Source organism: Petromyzon marinus, chromosome 13 (genome assembly GCF_048934315.1).
Source record: "Petromyzon marinus isolate PM22_M1 ecotype Great Lakes invasive population chromosome 13, UKy_Petmar_22M1.pri1.0, whole genome shotgun sequence".
Taxonomy (NCBI): Eukaryota; Metazoa; Chordata; class Hyperoartia; order Petromyzontiformes; family Petromyzontidae; genus Petromyzon; species Petromyzon marinus.
This window is the reverse complement of record NC_133679.1, coordinates 8,983,677-9,005,042: the sequence shown is the minus strand read 5'-3', so window position 1 is coordinate 9,005,042 and position 21,366 is coordinate 8,983,677. Positions and strand designations below refer to the sequence as shown.

General features: G+C 45.4%; 1 protein-coding gene across 2 annotated transcripts; it reads right to left on the bottom strand.

The window, feature by feature from the left end:
* Window positions 1–725: 725 nt before the first annotated feature.
* On the bottom strand, window positions 726–18,711 carry LOC116941966 (zinc finger and BTB domain-containing protein 7A-like). Of its 2 annotated transcripts, XM_076066845.1 has the most exons (5): window positions 16,845–18,711; window positions 13,859–14,040; window positions 5,901–6,165; window positions 3,068–3,931; window positions 726–1,378 (listed from the first exon to the last, which is right to left on the bottom strand). In XM_076066845.1, the coding sequence occupies exons 3-5, from the start codon at window positions 6,137–6,139 to the stop codon at window positions 1,285–1,287; spliced, it is 1,197 nt and encodes a 398-aa protein (XP_075922960.1). In that variant the 5' UTR covers window positions 6,140–6,165; window positions 13,859–14,040; window positions 16,845–18,711; the 3' UTR covers window positions 726–1,284. The 2 variants fall into 2 exon arrangements, with proteins under 2 accessions (XP_075922960.1, XP_075922961.1); XM_076066846.1 differs by lacking the exons at window positions 13,859–14,040; window positions 16,845–18,711 and adding an exon at window positions 8,651–13,823.
* Window positions 18,712–21,366: the final 2,655 nt, after the last annotated feature.

The following is a 21,366-nucleotide window of genomic DNA, read 5'->3' as shown; positions in this document are numbered from 1 at the left end:
ACAAACTTTTTTTTCTTTCTAGATATATACACAAATATAATTTACAGCCATTTATCAATCCACTGCTGGACCAAGGGCTCCCCAATGCCTTGACAGTCATTTATGTACAACGCTGGCGAGTGTGGGGTTGGAGAAGGCGGTGAAGACAGCTAGTTCTGATATAGCTCGCCACCGATGTTGGCCATGACCAGGAATCAAATTCAGGTCACCAGTCATTGTGATAGCTTAGTGCGTGGACCACTGAGCCGCCATTCCACTTGACTTTAAATTAAACCAATTTTCACAATTGTTATGTTATTTTACCAGGTAAGGCCCACTGAGCTACATAGCTCTTTTTCAGAAGCGACCTGGCCACAAATGATAGCTCATCCAAGTGGATTATCACGTGGAACTGTAAATCAACCAAATACTTGAAGCACATGTTTCTGAATGTGGAGGGAAAAACCGGAGGACCCCGATATAAAATCCACACCACCCCGGGCAGAACATGCAAACTCCAAATATACAGCAGCAGGCGTCTGAGTCGGGATCAAACCCACAACCTCCAGCATACCAGGCGAGGTAGTTAACATCTCGCCACCGTGGCGCCCATTTGCCCCCCCCCCCTACTCTCCAGCAATATTAAATTATAAACATCATAATTCCAGACCATCATGAGTAGACTTTGCCAAACATCCCAATGTATTGTAGGACCCTCCTGAAAAAATATCCTTGAGAGTCAGTGAGGCTGTGTATTATTATTGTATTATTATTGTATTGTTATAATTCCTGTGTCGCTCAGTGAAATACTTGTAAAACAATATAGGCAAATACAGTGTTCACAGCCAGAGCTATCATAAATTATTCACTCCCTTAAAAGCATCACAAAGAAAATGCGTTATGTGTTCCATAGGATAATTGCATTTTTTATACATATAAATAGTGCTTTGGTATAGAGCTTGAAAAAATATTTAAACAGGCAATCCATTAATGCAACCAAAAGTCAACGACTGTATATCACCTCCACATCTACATATGATACAGAAACAAACATTTCATAGCTGTGGTCATTATAACAGCAAATTGATTTGTAATACTTGACACCAGGTAGCGGTCGAGGTCACAAACCCTGCAGACATTTCACGGTCGCATTGCATTCGCAGCAGTGCATCATTCCCATTGCTGCCGCTCGGTCTACTGTCAATAAATGTCTCCTCTCCTACCCAACCACCGAAAGCGGTGACTTTAACAAAAGACCGAGAAGAAGAAGAAGAAGAAGAGGAAGAAGCAGCGGCAAGACGATGACTACAGAGTCCCGTAGTGCGTGGGCTTCATGCGGCCCGCACGACAGCTGCCGAGCCGCTCGTGTTTCTGCAGGTGCAGCTTGAGTTTGTCTTGCCTGGCAAAACACAGAGACAACAACGCGCAGGAGTCCACGTTACTCGACGGTTTACCAGAGTTTTATGTGACAAAGGCGCGAGCGACACAAATGGGATGGGGCGCAGAAATTCCTCAGCACAAAAGCCCGAGGCGCGGTGCTCTCGGGGCAGGGGAACGGGAGAAAGTTGGGCTCGCTCCGCCTACTAACGTTGGGACCACAGGCGCGCAGCACAGAGACGTCGCTAGAAGGGACGATGGTCAAGAATAATAGCGGAGTGGCAGCCCAGGGAATGGAACACGTCCGAGAGAGGAGGTCCACCGAGGGGATGCAGCGATGATATCGGTTCGCATGCAGGTGGTGCTAGCTGGATTGTTGCATCGCTGGGTCGTCAGAGCTTTTTGCAGATTCGGAAGGCCTTAATACAGCAATGGATTGGCCATGGGTGATTACGATGCTATGATCAGTTGCGTTAATGCTCAAATAAACAAAATACATTAAATATGATGATGAGAATAAATATGATGTACAAAGGATCTCCTTGCACCAGCTGGGAATTGTGATGTGTGTTTCGAAAGAGCCAAACGAACGAATAAAGAAGTAAATGAATGACAAGAATGTTTCCAAATGTACCGTGAATGTAAATACAGTTGTCATTTAAGAAACACAAAAGTCGTGCTAAAAGCGTCTGTTTATGCTAAAATAAATACATTGCATTCGTGTATTAAAAACAGAATCATGATGATCATCATCGGGCATGGTCAACCTACTGGCTGCATGAAGGCCTCCCAACCCACTCTCACTTCTCCCAGTCATGTGATGCTAACAGCACTAACGAGTACAGTTCTTCTGTTGCTTTTCTTAAATATCGAAATATGCACAATGGAAGAATGTAAACATACATTCATGCAGTGCATGCATAATGTCAATTCTTCTACATTTACCAGACAGTGCACAGCATATTTACATATGTATAATTTCAGTCATGACAAAATATTAACATTTTATTTTAGTTGTAAAGCAGCATTTCTTCAAGTTTTTTTTATTCCAAACCATCCGTACGTGCGTACCTTGAACCAAATTACTCAGAACGCGCCCGATATCGTCATATCCCAGAAGCTAGGCGGGAGGGTTGAGCCTGGATAGTGCTTTAACACGCGACCACCTTAGATAGTGCAGGTTGCTGCAGGCTGCTGCGGGCCTACGTGCAGGGCAAGAGAAGGAAGCACACGTTGATCACGCCTTCACCAACCCGCACTGACCAGCGCGGTGAAGTACGGACCCGATAATCCCCCGCAACCTTGCATGACCTTGGGAGGTTGTCATCCAGCAGTGGATCGACAAAAGGGCCGTATGTGTACGTGGTGCAAACCTACAGATTGACGACAATGCTTTGCGAAGGGCGGTAAAAGTGCAGCCGGGGAATTTCTTACTCACGTCACTGCTGGCGTAAGGGCCTCCACTAGGGGCAGCTCCAAACAACTTCCTCTAGGGGGGTATTTGGCCTACTCTTCCACGCTGGCCAGGTATCTTTGAACATGTGGGAGTACCTTCATTTGAACCGACCACACACGGTCCTGCCCATCAACTGACAGGCGTGTTGCCCACGTATGCATATTTAACTTCTTTCGCACCATTACATAGCTAACCATCCTAATCGGAGGTGTACCGCTGTGGGAGTGTACGATATAGTTAAAATAAATCATTCACCTGGTGAAGCGCACTCCGCAGAGATGGCACGGGTAGGGACGCTCTCCCGTGTGGGTGCGAATGTGACGCGGCAACTTCCCAGCACCTCTGATCATCTTGTTACAGATGGGGCACGGTTGACAGACTTTGGGGGCCCTCGGAGCATCGTAGGGCTCCTCGGGCCCGTACCCCCAGCTCATCTGCAGTCCAGTTTCCAGGACCGCCCCAGCAGCGTCATCCATTACATCCCCACTCTTCTGAAGCAGAATCGCCGGACTCAGGAGGTCCTGCGATGACGGGATGAGCCCCGGTCTCGGCTTGCGTGCCGGCTTCTTCTTATCCTCCGGCCGTGAGCTCAGGTCTAAGGCCAAATCCTCGCCGTTGTCACAAACGCCACCATCCATCGATGCGTCGGCGCCGCCTGCCGCGAGTTTTGTTTTCCCTCTCGACTTCTTTGTCCTTTGCTGGCTCAGCAAGGTCCCGCGGACGCAGTCCTTCTGAACCGTTGCCTCGGATTCCCGTGCGTGCGGCCCCGTCGACGGCGGTGGCCCTGCCCGCGCTTCGAGAGGACGATCGTCCCGGAGCGCGGGTTTCCCCGCGCGCTCCGCCGCGTGGCTCGAGAGCCACTCCTCGCCGTCTTCCCGCCTCGGCACCGCGACGTCGCCCGCGCCACTGCCGGGCTCCGCGGAGGCGTTCAGGAGGTCCGAGCAGACGCTGGCCACCTGGCCAAACTCCAGGAGGTGCGTCGCCTCGAGGAGGCTCGTTATGCGCGCGGGGTCGACCGTCAGCGTGGCCGTGTACGCAAACTCGAGCAGGCGCGAGAAAGCCTCGGCCTCCACGAAATCCAGCCGCACCACCCCGTGACGATCCTCGTTCTCAAAGAGCCTGGCCGCCACGAACACACGCGACCACAGTCGGCAAGTGCAGCGTTGCTCTCGTCGTGCGTGACGGTCATGGCTAAGCAAAGCGTTAGCACGTTTCATTTTTGCCGTTTGGGGAGTTGGTGGATATGCGGTTGGGGGGGGGGGGGGTGGTTTCCCCAAGTTTTATTCCGGTTGTGCTCTCGGTGTTATGTTATTCAACCAAGTGCGTTTGGAACTTTCGCACATCAGCGCGACCTTCTGCATTAGAGAACAGCCTACGGAAGGAGGCTTGACAGAACTACGTGTGAAATCCCTTCAAATGACCTATTTTAACCACACAATTAGGGGTGCTGCACATTTTTACACGTCTTGCTGCAGGGAATTGTTCATCGCATCGGAGTCAAACTGACATTTTAATTCCCAGGGCTGTAATTTAGTCAAATGAATTTAAAAGTAAATACAGGTATCCCTTGATTTATGAAAGGGATGCGTTCTTCAAAAAACATTAATTTAATGCTCAAAATTAGGGGTGTTTTTCTAATAGTCATTCCAATAATAATGAGTTGTTAAACCAAAATAATGAACGTTTTCAGGGAACTCACCAAAAGATTTGCGTGTTGGAATGGCCGGAAAGGTGTTGTGGAGGTGTTTCTGTTGCGCTGCAGGGATACCGTGACAATGTTGTGTACGGATGACGCAGCCTCCCGGGTGCTTCTTGTGTGATCTCATGGTGCGTGCCGTAGTGAAATTTCGTTAACGTGGAAATTCGATTTCGTTCATAGATAAGTGGCCATAATTTGTCAATGGCGTTCACGCGAAATTTGTAAATCAACCGTTCGTAAATCGAGGGATACCTGTGTTAACTGTGATCGTCTTTTAATCGTCATTGGTGACACGGCTGAGACCATCATCTCACAATGCTTCAGAAGAACCTTGTTTAATCAGTCAGCTGAAACCTGGATTAAAACGCAGGCTATTAGCTCCGACTGTGTCGGAGAATAAATATTCCCGAGAAATATTAATTCCTCCAGAAATGTTTGTTGGAATATTCCAATATTCTTTCTTGCCAGGGACCAAAACTCAGAAATATTGGTTCCCCTTCAAAATATTTGTACCTCCTTCATTTTTGGGAACAAAGTAAGCTTCTTTGAACATAAGTCTCTATCCGTACAGTAAAAAAAATAAGATCACATTCCATAGTTGCTCCTGAAATAGTTGCTCATTTTGCTTTCCGTATAATTTTACGTAGCGTCATCCTAACCAATGTGGTTTTATTTTTATTTTTTTCTTTGAAAGTTGGTATTTTATGAAGGAAGAACCGACCAAAACCTTTACCCTCGTGTAGAGGAAGGAGCGAATATCCGTTCCCCTTGGAGGAATACATATTCATCAAATATTTGTTCCCGGTGGTAAAAATATGCAGATGAACCAATATTAATTCATACCCGCTGAATGCTCTGACTAGGTTTTCCCAGGATTGTCCTCTTATTGAGATAAGTGTACTGGAAAATCTGTAAGTCTGCCTGGGACGTTAAAATAATCCAGTTTTTTTTGTTGTTGTAAAAAAGACAAACACATTCGTCAAAAACTGTGGTGTTAAAATACATTTTTTTTAATGTGCTCAGAAGAAGGGTCATTCGAAACGACACCTATTATATTTTTATTTTAAAGCTACAGTGTTATGAACGAAAGTGTTCTGTTTTTTATTAGTGTTTAGTTATAGATGCTTGTACACCACTTGTACACCACTTGTACAACACTGCTCAAGACAATGCTTTTACTTGTAGTTCTCCCCATTATAAGGGGATTGTGAGACATTATCTTCCCACACACCATCCCAGTTTTTTCTACATCAGACGCAGCAACCTTAGCCGCAAGTCTTAAGCCACCGGGCCACTACTTTTGCCCTAACATCCACAAGTACTCTTCTGTTCGCGCCGGGTTCGTGCCGACGTGGCGGAGGCGGCTCAGGCGCTCACTCGCTCGCTTACTTGCGGAAGTAGCCACTGCTCGCGGCCAGGACGGCACGGTGAGCCGGGAAGAGCTGCCCCGATACGTTCACCTGCGTGTCGCAGAGCCAGCCGGCTCGACGGAGCTCGTCCAGTGAGGCCAGCACGTCGCGTGCGTGCTCAGGGAACGGCACCGCCATCAGCCCCATGCCCTGCCACCCTCCTTCTCCTCCTCCTCCTCCTCCCATTCCGTGGCCTCGGCTCGCACCGCAAGCCATCATTGCAGTGCCGGCTCAGCGAGTCGGGCCTAGTCCTCCCCAACACACACAAACACCGAATGAGCGACTCGCGGTACAGCAAGTGTTTCGCAATAGGATTGACTCAGTTCAGCATCCGTGCACGGTCGATAAAATTATAACTACTTTTTGGGGAAGCCAACAGTGACTGTATTAGAGACTCGCCCCCAACCACGTGAACATTGCATTTCCGCCACTGGCTCTGAGGGCTGTGAACTGGAGAAGAGGAATGCTTATTTCAGTGGGAAATCTCATGTTCAGGGCTCGATAAAGTTTGGTGGGCGACTATGGCAGCATTTGTTGAGCACGTCTCACTCTGCTGATGAGACCCAGAAGGTCAAAACCAGTCCATAATTTGCACGTTTAAACAAAGGCTGCTTGATAATATTTGGCTGGAAAAAGCCAATAGGCTGATGACACAAAACATGTTTATTTTTTTGTGCGTACACACAGAATGGGTTTGAGTACGAGGCTGTTGTAGTGTTGCGTTCCCTATTTGTATTTGAAGTTCCTCGTTTGCTCTTTGGCGACCACTCATGCCCAATGCCAAACACTCCATTGCTATTTTCCTTGGTTATCTCAGGACTAAATATATGTGTATAATGTGATATACAATTGTAAAAACGAAATCTACGTTAAAAAAAATTCAATTTCTGTACATAACTGGTGTTAATGTGTACAGTGACGCTTTGGCTTTCGTTACCAGATTACCAAATTGTGAATTATTGTAGTGTTGCAGGATTGTGTTTCAACATTTATTAAGCCCTTTACATTGCTTGGAGCGCCTCAAAATCCGAGGCCTGGGCTGTGCAGACCCCCCTGTTAATCCAGCCCTGTCCATGACTGCGACGCAATTTTTGGGCAATCGTTGCTGTAACAACGGTCGCGGGAAAACACATTAAGTATGAGCAACTATCGAAAAACGTAAAAGAGCAGTGGCGTAGAGAGACAGGAGTGCAGTTTAGCCAATGGAAAAATAGTTTTGGCAATAATGTGATGACTGTTTGCTGACAGCTGTTCTATACGTGCACAAGTGTATCATGGCCTCAAGCACACAAATAGAAAACTACCTGTTCACTCTGAACACTACAACCATGGTAAAATGCTATTGCCTATAATGCACTGGCACTGATTAACATAGTATTCAATTAACTCTTAAAATCATCGAATATTTGACATTCCTTTTGTTAAGTTACTTCCACGTCCACCTTGAGCCTTGTTTGACTATATTTCACCACACTGGGCAGCGGTGGCTGGTGAAAATTCGTTGAATTATTTGGTTATTATTGAGCGGGATAGAGTGCAGCTGGTAGAAAGGTAGCGCGCTCGCGTGCGAGATTGTGAGCTAAAATTCTCGCCGCGGTAGACACAGCCCATCATCCCTCTTGGGGCCAATAAAATAAAAACCGTTAAGGTGAACAACATTTGATGGGAAGTTCTCATTTTGTTGTTCTTATGGAGAGGCTGATTCACAACACAGGAATGTGGAGTTACCCACAGCTGGATTAGGACCGCCTATGGAAATGAGTACTCGCCAATACCCGTTTAGGCTTGGGGAAACTGGTAATTTATTGTTAATTTAATAATTTCTTTAGATATTACGGTAACATTATTGCGTAAAGTTTGCAGGCAAGTTAAAGTAAAATAATTAATCACCAAATGGGCGGTTTTAATTACATTTTTGTGATTTCTCATTTTAACGAAGTTTGTAACAAGAAAAGAAAATAGCGACAAATCGATTTTGTATATTATATAGGTTCCTTGCAATAAGTGGACGAAGAACAACATTTTAAAGAGGCAATGTTACATATATGTTTATAATAGTAATAAATATTACTGCTGCTGCTGCGTGATACCGCAACATAAATGCTAAAAAGGGTATAGTTCTGTTTCATATTCAATCAGCTATGACCAGTGATTAAAAATACTGTAGACATGGTTAAAGGATTTTAGTATGTAAACTGGGCTAAAAGCTATGCGATAATAAGAATAAAATGGTAATTACAATATTTCAATAAATTATTATCAAAGGCCCGATAATGCAATACACATTAAACAGCACTGTAGCGTTGTCAATACTGCAACAAAGTGAATTTGAAGTTATTAAGAAAGCGTTTACCAGGAAATACATAACTCACAAGGCCATGCGTGCACATACACAAAGACCCCCGTATAGCCTGTAACAGACTGTAGGGGCAAGTGCTGTTAGCGAGCACCTATGAAGGCCGGCACGGCACACGAGGAGGTGGGTGGCCAGCACCACGCCCGACCGCCTTTGTCTCCCTAGTGGCGATGTTTACACACAGCACCAGGAACTAATTTGAGGCTCAGTCGACCTAGGGGGAGGCCCAGAACCGGTTCTGATAATCGTCATCGGTGTTGGCCGTGAGCGGGAATCAAACTCGGGTCGCCGGGTTCGTAGCGCAGCGTAGCACTCACCGCTGTACTGCTGCTCCCCACACATATATACATATATACACACACTTACAAATGTACCTTAAGATGGCCACCAAGATCCCTTCTTTCGCTCCAGTGGGAGTCGATCGTAAACCCCAAGAGAAACCCAAATGTCTGAATTCAAAGTGAAACTTATATATATGATGAAAAAATTAATAAACAACACGACAAAGATGAGAGGCGGAGGGGGGGGCTGTTGTCTGAGGATGCGAGGATCGTGGACTAAACGAAGAGACGAGCAAGAAGCTGGACCTCACCAGCGATCAGTTCAACGTCACGGGGTCCTATTCGCGTCTGTCGGGAAAGCGGGGGCCGAGGCTGGTGGCTGGAAACTGCTTGCCGAGGCACGAAACGGCACCACAAAGGGGGTGCCGAGGGGGGGTTTGCTGGAAATAAAAAATTAAAGCGAAAAAAACACATGCGAATGCTGCTATCTCATCGAGCCTTGCCACCTCACCAAACGGCCAAGAAAAAAAAGACTCAATGTTTTCCACACTCCCATTCACGCCATCCGATCCATATAAGGGCAGAAACAAAACCCAAAACAGACCAAATCCCCCCCCCCCCGGCGTGTTCAGTGATGGAAACTCTTGGAGAGCGATGATGGGATAAGGTGCCAGCAGAAGAATGGCAACGATGAATTCTGCAAGTCGCCGGATGGAAAAGAGCAATGGATACGCACACAAACGCCGGGTTGATAAGGAGAGTGCATAGTAGACCACAGAGATCTGCGAGCAATTCGCGCTGTGGCCATGCACAGCTACAGATATGTCGGCAACAGTGGGTGTAGCTATCGAGCGTGCAGGCGGTGCAACTGCGCCAGGGCCCACCTGCAGGAGGCCGTCCAAGGCGATGGGATACGTAGCAGGGGGGGAAAACTGGACTGGAGGCCCCGTTTCATTCCTTCCACCAGGGCCATGCCGACCACAATACGCCACGGGTTGGCAACAAGGTCATTCTAAGAAAACTAAACCGATGTTAATGTCCAAGGTAATAATAACAAAACAACAACTTTTAAAGGAAATAATTCAGAGAATTCTTACCATTAAATAACCCCAATTGATGATTTGGCATTAATATTTTGGTACCATATCAGAAGACACAATGGGTATGCCCTGCATCATATTAAATACATTTCAACAATTCAAAATACAGTAGGTTCAATTCTGATGCATTCATGAGTTTTAGTGACAAATTTCCCAGCGTGGTGAGTGGTCTAATGGTGGGTTGGGGGGGGGTAATCATATTTTGACATGGCCAGTGTTATTTGTAGGAATTCGATGTGTCATCTGCACAGATGTGACTCAGCCTTTACTGTGAATCAGCATGCTGCCGGCTGAATGGGTGAAACCCATTCCAAAATTCTCTCACACAACCTCTCACTTATCCCCAAAGAAATCACTTTCTTTCTTTTATTTTTTGGGGATCGGAGACTACGCGTCGCCAAATCTCGGTTGCTGCTGCCGAGCACTTGCGCGGCACGCCCTGCGGCCCCGGCCTGGAGCTCGGCCATTATTTGGCGGAGAGTGGCCTTTCTGTGTGGCGGTGGTGGCGACGCGGCGACAGGAAGTATCACTCTGTATTCTGACTAAGCAGAGACCCCCCACGTTGTCAAGGGGAAATGTACTGTATCGTGCGGTTTTGTTCTGCACCGGAAATTATTAATTTAGCATTCGTCAATTGCAATGCGTTCGTGCAAATACGCAGGCCGTTAAAAATGGGCGTTATGTTTTAAAACAAAGCAATGCACAACTTTCAAAACGGGTTTGTGGTAGGGTGATGAGGGCGGTAAGCGATGCAAAGGTTTGAATTTAGTTTGAAGCGACAAGTCTAATAGTGGGTTTGTCAAAGTGCAAACGGAAACTCAAGCTTCACCAATTATTTTGCCACATTTGAAAATAAATCTTCAGTGCGCGTGCTCTAAGTTTACGTAAAGCTGCTGAGCATACATGGACTTTTAACAAAACTCTCACACCAATGATGAAAACTTAACACATTCATTAATAACACTGTCCTAAAAAGAATATATAGTAGGTGACATTTCAGGCAATGCTCTGAAGATCTCTCTGCTATGAAGAAGACCCATTGAATAATATATTTAACTCTTTAGGACAGTGTTGCTGATACATGTGTTGGGTTTTGATCATTTGTGCCGGTGTATTGCTCGTACACCTCTGCCAACACAATATCAGAATAGGTTTTTGTCTTACAGAATTTACAGGGTGTGGATACATGTTTTGGAGTGATATTTTTGTACCTCGCGATTTTTATTCTTTATTCAGTATTCATTTTTTATGGCTAACAAAAAGACATTTGAAACATGTGCCATTTGTTGCACAATGTGGTGGAGCCACACGATGTGATGTGTTGATGTCCTCTTGCCATATCAAATCATTGCGCTATATGCACTTTTAAATTTAGGTTGGAAATTCGTTTCTTTAGAGCTGCTTTTTATGTTTAGTTTGGTGTCCTTCCCCACACCTTCAATTAGCATGCTTAGCTACGTACGGTGCAAAAGAAGTTCAACGTACATACGTGTGCGTGTATGTAAAGATGTGTTTGTGTCATACACGTGCTGGAGTCCGTTGCTTAGAAGAGGAATTGCCTCTGATTCTCTCAAAATAGAAAATTTTTCATCCGACTAGAATGACATAAAAACTGTTATTTCCCACAAATTATGTGACGCATCGCAATTATAATGGCCAACTGCCTGAGAGTAGAGAATACATATCCTGTATTATAGTTACAAAACATTCAAAAATATAATTTACGTTATCACTATGATTTTTACTGTTACGCTTGTTTACACAGGAAAGCCTCACTGAGTCTCACGACCCTCATTGATGAGGGTACTACCACGTCGTACAGCATGTTTGCTATGTAAATTTAAAATGGAGTGAAACAATTGATGTGTAATTTCCTTAAATTTAGCGAATTTGAATGACACGAGAGCACAAAGCCTACTCTTGTGAAGCAGACAGCATGTTTTGATTTAAAGCTTTCGTGACTGCAGTGATTCATATTCTTGGTTCTTTCGGTAAAGTCAACGTGACTTTACCGAAAGAACCAATATGAATACAGACAGCATGTGTTTTTTATGGTTAATACACACGCAGTATTAATCAGGGCGACCGCTGGATTCAAACCGTGAACTGTGACAAGTTGCATATCAAACATTATGCTTATTTGACCATACTTCACCACACCAGTCAGTGCGGGTTGGTGAAGGAGGTGGCCAGGACCGGTTGCAAACATCAGTCTCCACTGATGTCAGCAGTGGCTTATGAATCAAACTCAAGCAGCGTGGTTAATAGCAAAGTGTCTCGACAATGTGCCCCCCTGCCTATTCTCGATTTTAATCATCATATAATATTACTCTTACACTGGCAGCTCTATGGATAGCATTTCATCCGCCATAGGAATGTGTAATTTACCCCACTTGTGAAGGACTGCAAGGAGGAGATGAGCAACTCGTCTGAGTTGGAAGCCACGTTGAATTCGATCTTAGATATATATATTTTTTTACAGGATGTCATAAAATGAGGTTTTACTTTGCATCACGTCGCATCGGTATCTCCAGACATAGTTCTGACACAGGTACACGATTTATGATTCCGCATACAGTACACACCGCAAGGGATCAAAGTGTAACAAAGTAAAGAAATGTGACGCCTAATAATATTTTCGCATGCCTTTTATACAGTACACACAGCCGGGTAGCTTCGTGGTCAGTTCACTTGCCACTAAGGGAGTGTGAGCACAATTTCCGCAGCTGCCCAGAAACTTCTCCATCGAATGGACCAGGGAAATGCAACGGACTGGACAGTGGACGTTACGAGGGGCAGACATTGTAGCATACCCTCCCATCACGTAGATATGCACGAGAAGCTGAGAAAGAAGATAATTATATTTATGAAGCGTCTTTTCATCATAAGACGCATCACGAACAGCTAAGAAAATGGAAAAAATAATTAACCAAACGTTACAAGCCATTTGCTGACTTAGCTAAAAGTTTAAGTATATCTTTTAAAATGTTCGCAGATTCAGAGATCCTGATATCTCGTGGGGAGAGAGTTATAGAGTCTGGGGGAAGGCGTCCGAGTTCAAGAGGTTCTGGATTAAAGACAACACTTCATCCATTACACGTTGCACCAGCTCCTTTTACAAGTCTTCTCTGAGGCGTGGTGTTCTTACTGATAACCAGTTGTGTCGGATTAAATGGCATCTCACACACGATAATTGGTAACAAGCTTTGCCCAGTTTCCATTGACTGTGGCGTCACGTTCCACGAGAGGCAAATTTATCGGTTTGCCGATGATGGGGAAATTATCGTTTCTACTTGTTTACCATGAGACTTTGAGCAGCAATGCAGAACTATTATTACAGGCTGAGGAAAATCAGTTTTGGGGATTTTATCTCGTTGTAATTAAAGACTATATTGTTGACCAAATGTCAACTATATAGCCACACGAGAATAACGTTAGAATTTCCATCAGTCACTCCGTCACAGTTGTCCATAATTTTCAGGCAACGTTTTGCCATTTGTGCGCGCATTCAAAACCGTGTCGTGTCCATTCCGATCATGTTCATATATTACTTACACCACGCCTACCCGTGCAGTACGTGTTGGGGCAGCATGCAGAGTTGCAAGTTTGTATCTACAGGTCAAAGCTATGATGCACATTTTGAAGGACCCATTCCAAATATGCCTAAACGGGGTAATTGGAAAGTCTCAAACGCCCTTTCTCAGCTTCCCTGCGGGTCCTACCGTGGTACAATCGGAAAATTCAAGCTGAGCAGACTACCACTTTCTTACCCCGATTGGAAAAAAGTACGTCATCGACAACATGCGTGACGGGTCGGTGTGGCGCGGACACCTGGTTTGATGCCGTCTTAAAATAAATACACTCCCGCTCAAGCTCGATTGGAATATAACGCACATTGTTGGCGGTTCATTGTAAACGCGCCGTGCATCAATGCGAATGTGGCTTCTCGACCCGCCATTTTAAAATGAACGAAAGCAAATTGTTATGCCTTTGGCCAATCGGGTTTTCGTTTAACGCGACAACAAAAGAGATGGCGGCGGTTGCTTTGTCGGATATTACTTGTAATAATTACCGGATACGTAACAATTTACGAGGGCCTTTTGTTAATAATCCACTGCTGGACTAAGGCCTTCCCACGCTGTGTCAGTCATCGGGTTGTTTGAAGGGGGTCAAGCCCAAGACCCATTCGGATGTCACTCACCAAACGATGTTAGCGTGGCCAGGAGTCGAACTCGGGTTGCCGGGCTTCATATTACGCTGCGCCAAAAACCGCTGCGCCAAAAAACCGCTGCACGCCAACGCTCCACCTGCTATTTGTAAATTGTTCTTTATTTGAAAAGCAGATGAACCCATGAGAATGCAGTCTCTTTCTCAATGGAGATCCTGGGGGGAAAAAATGGGAAAGTACAAAAACAACTTAAAATCAAGTCGGGGGCGTGGGGGGAAACAAAACATCATCCCCACACCTTTGATTGTTGATAAGGTTGTGGCTATGATTTAAATTGTAAGCATGAACTGTGCGGCCTTTTCAAGAGGTCTTTGCAAAAGATGATTTCCTTAGCGCAAGAATATGCACTCGACATCAGATAACGCTATGCACGCGATCTTGCGCTTTATGCCGTATGGTCGTTGTGGAAACGGAGGGTCTGCGGTTCTGCAACAGGCCATGCATTCCTTTTTTTAATGGGAAATAACACATTTTAAATAGGGCATGAAGACATCAAATGTCAAAGTTACCACGCAGTAAAACGCAATTGTGTACGTGTCAATAATATATAAAAAATGACTGGAAAAGTTGGATTATATTTAGTTCATGGTTAAATTGATTGCAAATATATTCGTAACCGACCATATACATTTTCGGAATGGTAAGGAGTCTGCTGATAATTTTATGGAAGTGCTGGAAGGGTCGCAGATAAAAAGCCGCGGTATTAATGTTTTCCTGCCCCCGTTGCTCATTCCCCTCTGCTGCAGCGTGGGGTGGCCGTCGCTCAAGCTATCCACGTTTCTCATTCGGTTTACACTTAAAACCTTTTTTTACATTTTATTCCGTATCGCTTTTCCTTAATTGTGTCCCCATTGTGCCGTCAGCATCGTCCCACCAGACGAAGGTATCCGCCCTGAATTGTCGTAGAAAGACAGCGCGGGGTTTTCGTGACGGAGAGCGGCGCTTGCACAGGAGCACCAACGGTGGTAGTTTGTTATGTAAAGATGCTGACCCATGCCACGTAAATGTGGAATTGCCAACACTGACTCAGGACGGCCAGCACTGTAGAGATGAGCTCTGGCAAACACTCATATCAGCACAGGAGATCCACTGGTTATGTAGGCCTACGTACGTGATTTTGCCATTACTAGGCATGTAACAATTTCAGCGATTCTCCTAATTAAATAAATTATTACACTCACGATTCATGCATCGAATCGTATGTGTGTGACAACTCATCATTTACAGTTTAAGGCCAATTATATGAGAATGATTAAACGAATATTACATTTGGCTAACGGAACAAACAGGACAGGATGATAGAGAAGAAAATTTAAATAAATAAAAACAAATATGGTTACAAACGAAGCACAGGATTTGTCCTTGAACCAAATCGTGATCCAGAATCATGAAAGAACATTTATTGAATTACGAGGAGAGGCGCGTGGGGGGGGGGCAGTTTTGAAACTTTAAATGCCGGCGACTCCTTGACCGGTGCGCGACGTCTAAAGAGCTCAACGTGACCCCGTTACAGTCACAGAACACAAATATTCATAGAGACACAAAATCAAGTTTGCATTGTGCAGCCTTGCACCTCTTGTGGCACCTCGGGATGGATTATGTTTGATGGTGGCCCAGGGATCTTAGAGTTTGGGGGGAGGACCCTCTTTATATATATTAAATTCCTTGCCTGTACTGTTTTACCATCACTCGTGCCCGATGACAAGCACTCCACTGTTATTTACAGTGGCTAATTCAGTTCATGATTGTTTTAATCTGATATGCGAATTGGAGAGCTATCAGAGTTAAAATGAAATATTTCAAAATGGCACATAGCTGGTAGTGATACACAAAGGGATGCTATGGCTCTAATTATGACACCCTATATATATTTTTTGTGGCACCTCAATATCTGAGGCCCCAGGCTGCAGCCTGTAAAGCCCCTGAATTAATCCGGCCGTGCTTGGATCTACCAGAAACATGGAAGGGCAGATATATCCTTCTCAAGGAGCTCATAAAACAACACGTGGACAGCATGCTATTTGATGCATTGCTTTTACACGAAGATGCAACTTTACGGCAGTCGCCCCTCTCTTAACACCCACGGCCCCACCGTGGCCCAAGCTGCCAAATATGTTTGGCACGGCGGCTGATTTTTTTTGTTAGACCGCTGGCTAATTAAAGGGCTGCCAGTTCTGTCAACATTCCATGGATGCTGCTGGTAAGCCACTAGGGCTTGTCCCAGGCTCCATTTAAAGCCAGTGGAGTGATCCACCACAGGTATTCACGTGACTTATTTATTTAACTCTTTACACCAGGTGTGGCCAGCAGTGGCTTTGTGACTGCAATCACACAAGGCCACCCTTCACCGATCTCCTTTGTCCACAACCTGGCGTGTGAGGAGCCTTTAAAACACCGGCCAAATGTATTCCGAAAGTTCTGAAATATGCACTTACAACTCTGGTGTGGTGCAAACACCCAAGTGTGTATTTGTCTGCACATTTTTTTCTTTATGTACTTATATGTTGAAGCTTCCTCATTGCCATGGAGTTGTGGACACCCAGGTGCAGGCTGTTTGATGTAAGGGAAAGCAAGGCACATTTATCTACAAAGGCAAATGTATGTATGTTGAACTTATTTTGCACCGTACATAGTCAACTGTGCTGATTTGACGTGCAGCTGAAGGACAATAAACCAAACACAAAAAGCAGTTCTAAAGAAATGAATTTTCAATCTAGACTAAAAAGTGGAAGTTGGAAGAACGAGCATTCCAGACGGCCACAGAGGTGCATCTGAAAGCACACGATGCCGTGACCGTCTTTGGCCAGCAATCAAATGCCGCTGCGTGGATGACCGGAGTTCAAGTGATGGTTTATGCCCCTTGACGAGATCAGCAAGGTATTGCGGTTCATTTGTCACGAGCACTTTGTGTGTAAATGAGTGCGAACAAATGTCAGCGTGCTTTACCCATCAATCTCACCTCTTTTTTTTCCACTGGCACACTCAAAGATGCACCGGGGCCGTGCCGATCTAGCCTGGCCGCGGTTCAGGAGGTGCCAGGCTCTTTTTTCCACTGCAGAAGCCGAGCCATCCTGCTTGCCGCAATGATCGACTCGAGAAGCCCGTAGAGGACTTGGTGACTCTGTTTCCTCACAGTACTGACTCCTTGTCAGACGCAATGAACATGTCATGAGCCTCACTTGGCCCTGAGCTGATCCAGATTCTATTTTTTTTTACTATAAAACTTGTTTTATTTTACCAAGTAAGGCCCCCCCACTCAGCTATATAGCTCTATTTTCAGAAGCGACCTGGCTATCACAAATTATAGCTCAACAAAGTGGCTTATCACGTGTAAATTTATAGCAGCAAAAATACTCTAAAACGCATGTTGCTTCTAAATGTGGATGTAAAGATCGGAGGACCAGGAGAAAAGATATCCGCGTGACCACGGGGAGAGAGACACGCAAACTCCAAATACAGAGGCGTCAGGGTCGAGATGGAACCCACGACCTCCTGTATACCACACGAAATAGTTAACATCTAATATCCACCGTGGCGCTATCTCGAGAGGCCAGCGTGCCACGGGTTCGTTCCGACTCAGCACAACGAATAGCCAGTGGGAGATTGTGAGCCCCCGTGCTTGGCTCGGCTTGGATGTGGCCAGTGGAAAAGGGGCACCAGTTACCATCAATAAGGAGCTATAACTTACTTGAATGAAAGTTGTGTTTCTGTTAAAACATAACTTGACTACCTTGATGTCTTTCAAAAAACGGAAGTTTCTCGTTAAGAGCTGCTATTAGCGTCGCGTGCTGTGATTTACGTGTTTGTACTGTGTGCCGATTATAACTTACTGGATGCAACGCCTTACGCATTGGTTAATCTAGATTTTTTTCAATCTATTAATTTCCGTGCAAAATGATTTTTTTCGACAAAATACAAAACTTTTTGCACGACATTGAGGGGTACAACACTACACGTGGCTTTGGAAGGACTGTAAATATGTACCCTCCATATACATTTGCTGAACTACTTAATCGCACTGTACTCGATCGCGTAGACGGAAAGTAAACCCAAGTTAGAGGCGAGAAATCGTCCCGGTGAACAAGGAACGCTTGAAGCCAACATTGTTCCACCACGTGTGGCCAAAAACACTCACCGCGGTGCAGCGTTGATCAAACGTTGGACGCTTACTGGGGTGGGGGGTAACTCTCTAAAACTGCATTCACCGTGAAGAGAAATGTAAGTAGGCTTGTGCGAGACACGTCGCTGGAATGGAATTATGGCCGCGTTGGGTTTGAGAATTAAGAAGGGAGCGACAGCCCAAGTGGGTGAAACACGCATCGACAGGAGGGCCACCATAGAGGTCACCTCGGGTGTGCCACAGTGGAGAGACGTTAACGACCCTCGCCAGGTATACAGGAAGGGAGTGGGAGGTTCGATCCTGATCCTGACCCAGAGGCCTGCTGTATATTTGGAAGTTTGCATGTTCTCCACGTGGTCGCGTGGATTTGTTTTTTTTCTCCGAGTCCACATTTATAGAATCATCATCGTGCTTTTAGAGTACTGTAAGATTGCCTGCTATAAATGTCCACATGCTGATAAGCCGCTGCGTTTAACTATCAGTGGGCCTTTACCTGGTAAAATTGTTTTCGTTAGCAAGATACGGATTTTTTTGCTTCTGCTCGGTGGTCAAATTAATTTGACTAAACCGCATTTATTTAAACAAAAAGGAGAACTGGAAAACTCACCGCCACCATCGCGTCCAACCGCCCTGTGCCAGCTAACCCGAAGCTGTCCACCTCACTTGACATTCTGGTCTCTCATGAATTCCCCCCCCCCCACCAACCCACCACTCCGTTTCGTCCACTAGAGGGAACCCGACGTTCTTGGAGCCCCGTTTATCTCGGGACTTGCGGCGACCGATAAACAACTTGTGCTGAGCAATAGAGGGCGAAATGACTCACTCTGGGGGCAAGCGAGAAAAACAAAGACCCCAAGTAGAAAAAGAGTCAGGCAGCAGTGGCCGTGGCACGGCGTGGTTTTTGGCATGGGACCCACCCCCTGGCTCAAAGCGATGTAATGGGACCCTGCGTTCAATCCACGTCTCACACACACTCAACACACACACTCAACACACACACACACACTCAACACACACTCACAGTCAACACACACTCACAGTCAACACACACACTCAACACACACACACACTCAACACACACTCACAGTCAACACACACAGTCAACACTCACACTCAACACACTCAACACACACACTCAACACACACACTCAACACACACACACTCAACACACACACTCAACACACACACTCAACACACACACTCAACACACACACTCAACACACACTCACACTCAACACACTCAACACACACGCACTCAACACACACACACACTCAACACACACACTCAACACACACGCACTCAACACACACACACTCAACACACTCAACACACACTCACACTCAACACACACACTCAACACACACACACACACTCAACACACACTCACAGTCAACACACACAGTCAACACACACACTCAACACACACACTCAACACACACACTCAACACACACACTCAACACACACACTCAACACACACACACACTCAACACACACGCACTCAACACACACTCACACTCAACACACACACTCAACACACACACTCAACACACTCAACACACACTCACACTCAACACACTCACACTCAACACACACTCACACTCAACACACACTCACACTCAACACACTCACATCACAAGTAACAGATTAAGCTAGTGCGGGGCCTGTAGCATATGTGATAAAGGGGCCCTAAATAATAATTTAAAAAACACACAAATATTAAAAGACATTTTTTACTTGCACAGTAAAGTTTTTGTATTTTTTCATTCGCTATACAGCCAGATAATCGCTAACCTTAAACACCCAGTCGTTCATAAAAGTCGAAGGCAGTATAGTGCTATAGTAACAGCAAGTGCAGAATCACTGAACCGGAATTGATAGCTTGAAAGCATTTAGCGCGGGGCCCTTGAAAGTGCGATGTAGTAGCTGCTACTACATATGTAGCTACTACTACATATAGTAGCTACTACTACATATAGTAGCTACTACTACATATGTAGTAGCTGCTACTACTACATATGTAGCTACTTTTGCTCCTGGGATAATCCGGCACTGCATCTGCCGATGCGACATTTTTCATGAACGCTTACAAAGGTGCACGCACACCAGTAGATACGACGTCCACTACCTTCTTCACCGTGACCCACGATCAAGCCTCTCCTTCTCAACGACCGCATAGCTCACGGAGTCTCGGTGCTTCTCGTAAACTTTCACCTTTGAGTTCAGCACTGAACCGTTCTCCGCCGCAGAGGGCCTGCTGATTGTCATCCTGGGCCATCATTAGACCTCCTTTGCCAGTACCAAAATGTAATAATAGGGTTTTTCCCCTTTCTCTTTTGCTGGTGTCATCTGGTCGAGCACCAATTGGGTCGAGGCTCAAAAGAAAGCCGTCCCTTGGTGTGGACCAATCAGTTTCAAGGACAATGCATCATATTATCATAGTGTGTTTTTTGTTAGCATTTTGACTGCAGGTATTGTGGTTAATGCAGTAACATGAATCCTTGTAAAAAGGTTTCAGTTTCGTTGCCAGAAAAAAGGGGAAAAACCCTATTATTACATCCTGGGCCATGTTTAATCCACTGTTGGATGAAGCCCTCGTCAAGGTGTCGCCGTTCATCACGGGCCCATGTGCGACGCAAACAATGATTCTCTCCCTCCAGCACGCGAGGCCGATCGCACCGCTCCATCTCCGCGATGGACGTGGCTCTCTCGTGGGCTGCTGCCCCAATGTCACGAGTCGCGACCAACGACCATCACCCCCCCACCTTCAGCTTTGAGCGACCATGTCCCTACCCAATTCTCTCTTTCTCTGATGCAGGTTCAATCGCTCTCTCTCTCTCTCTACGTAAGGGGTCGTCCATAAATGACGTCACGCACCTAGACATTTGTGACGATGTGTGACGAGGGTCGAAACGTCGTGAGAATTTTATTGGTTTATATTTTTTATTATTTTATTGTTTCCCTTCTACGTGACTTTACCGAAAGAACCAAGAATATGAGGGGGAGGGGGGGTTTGAGAAATGTGACGTCACATAAAAATGCGCAACTTTAAATAAATATAGAATATAGAAAAAATGCGCAACTTTAAATAAATATAGAATTGTTATAACAACATTAGTTGTTATAACAACACTCCTACAACATCAGAGTGCAGCGCCACATTCAATACGCACTACAATGACAATAGTTTAAAGCGATTTGAAGCAGGTTTTATTTTCAAAATGGAAATATGATTTTTTTTGGGGGGGGGGGGAGGCAGAGCTTTGTGACGTCATATTTTAGGAGGGGGTCTGATTTTTTGTGACGCCGTGTGACGAGGTGGGGGGGTGAAATATTGTCCAAAATCGCGTGACGCCCTTTA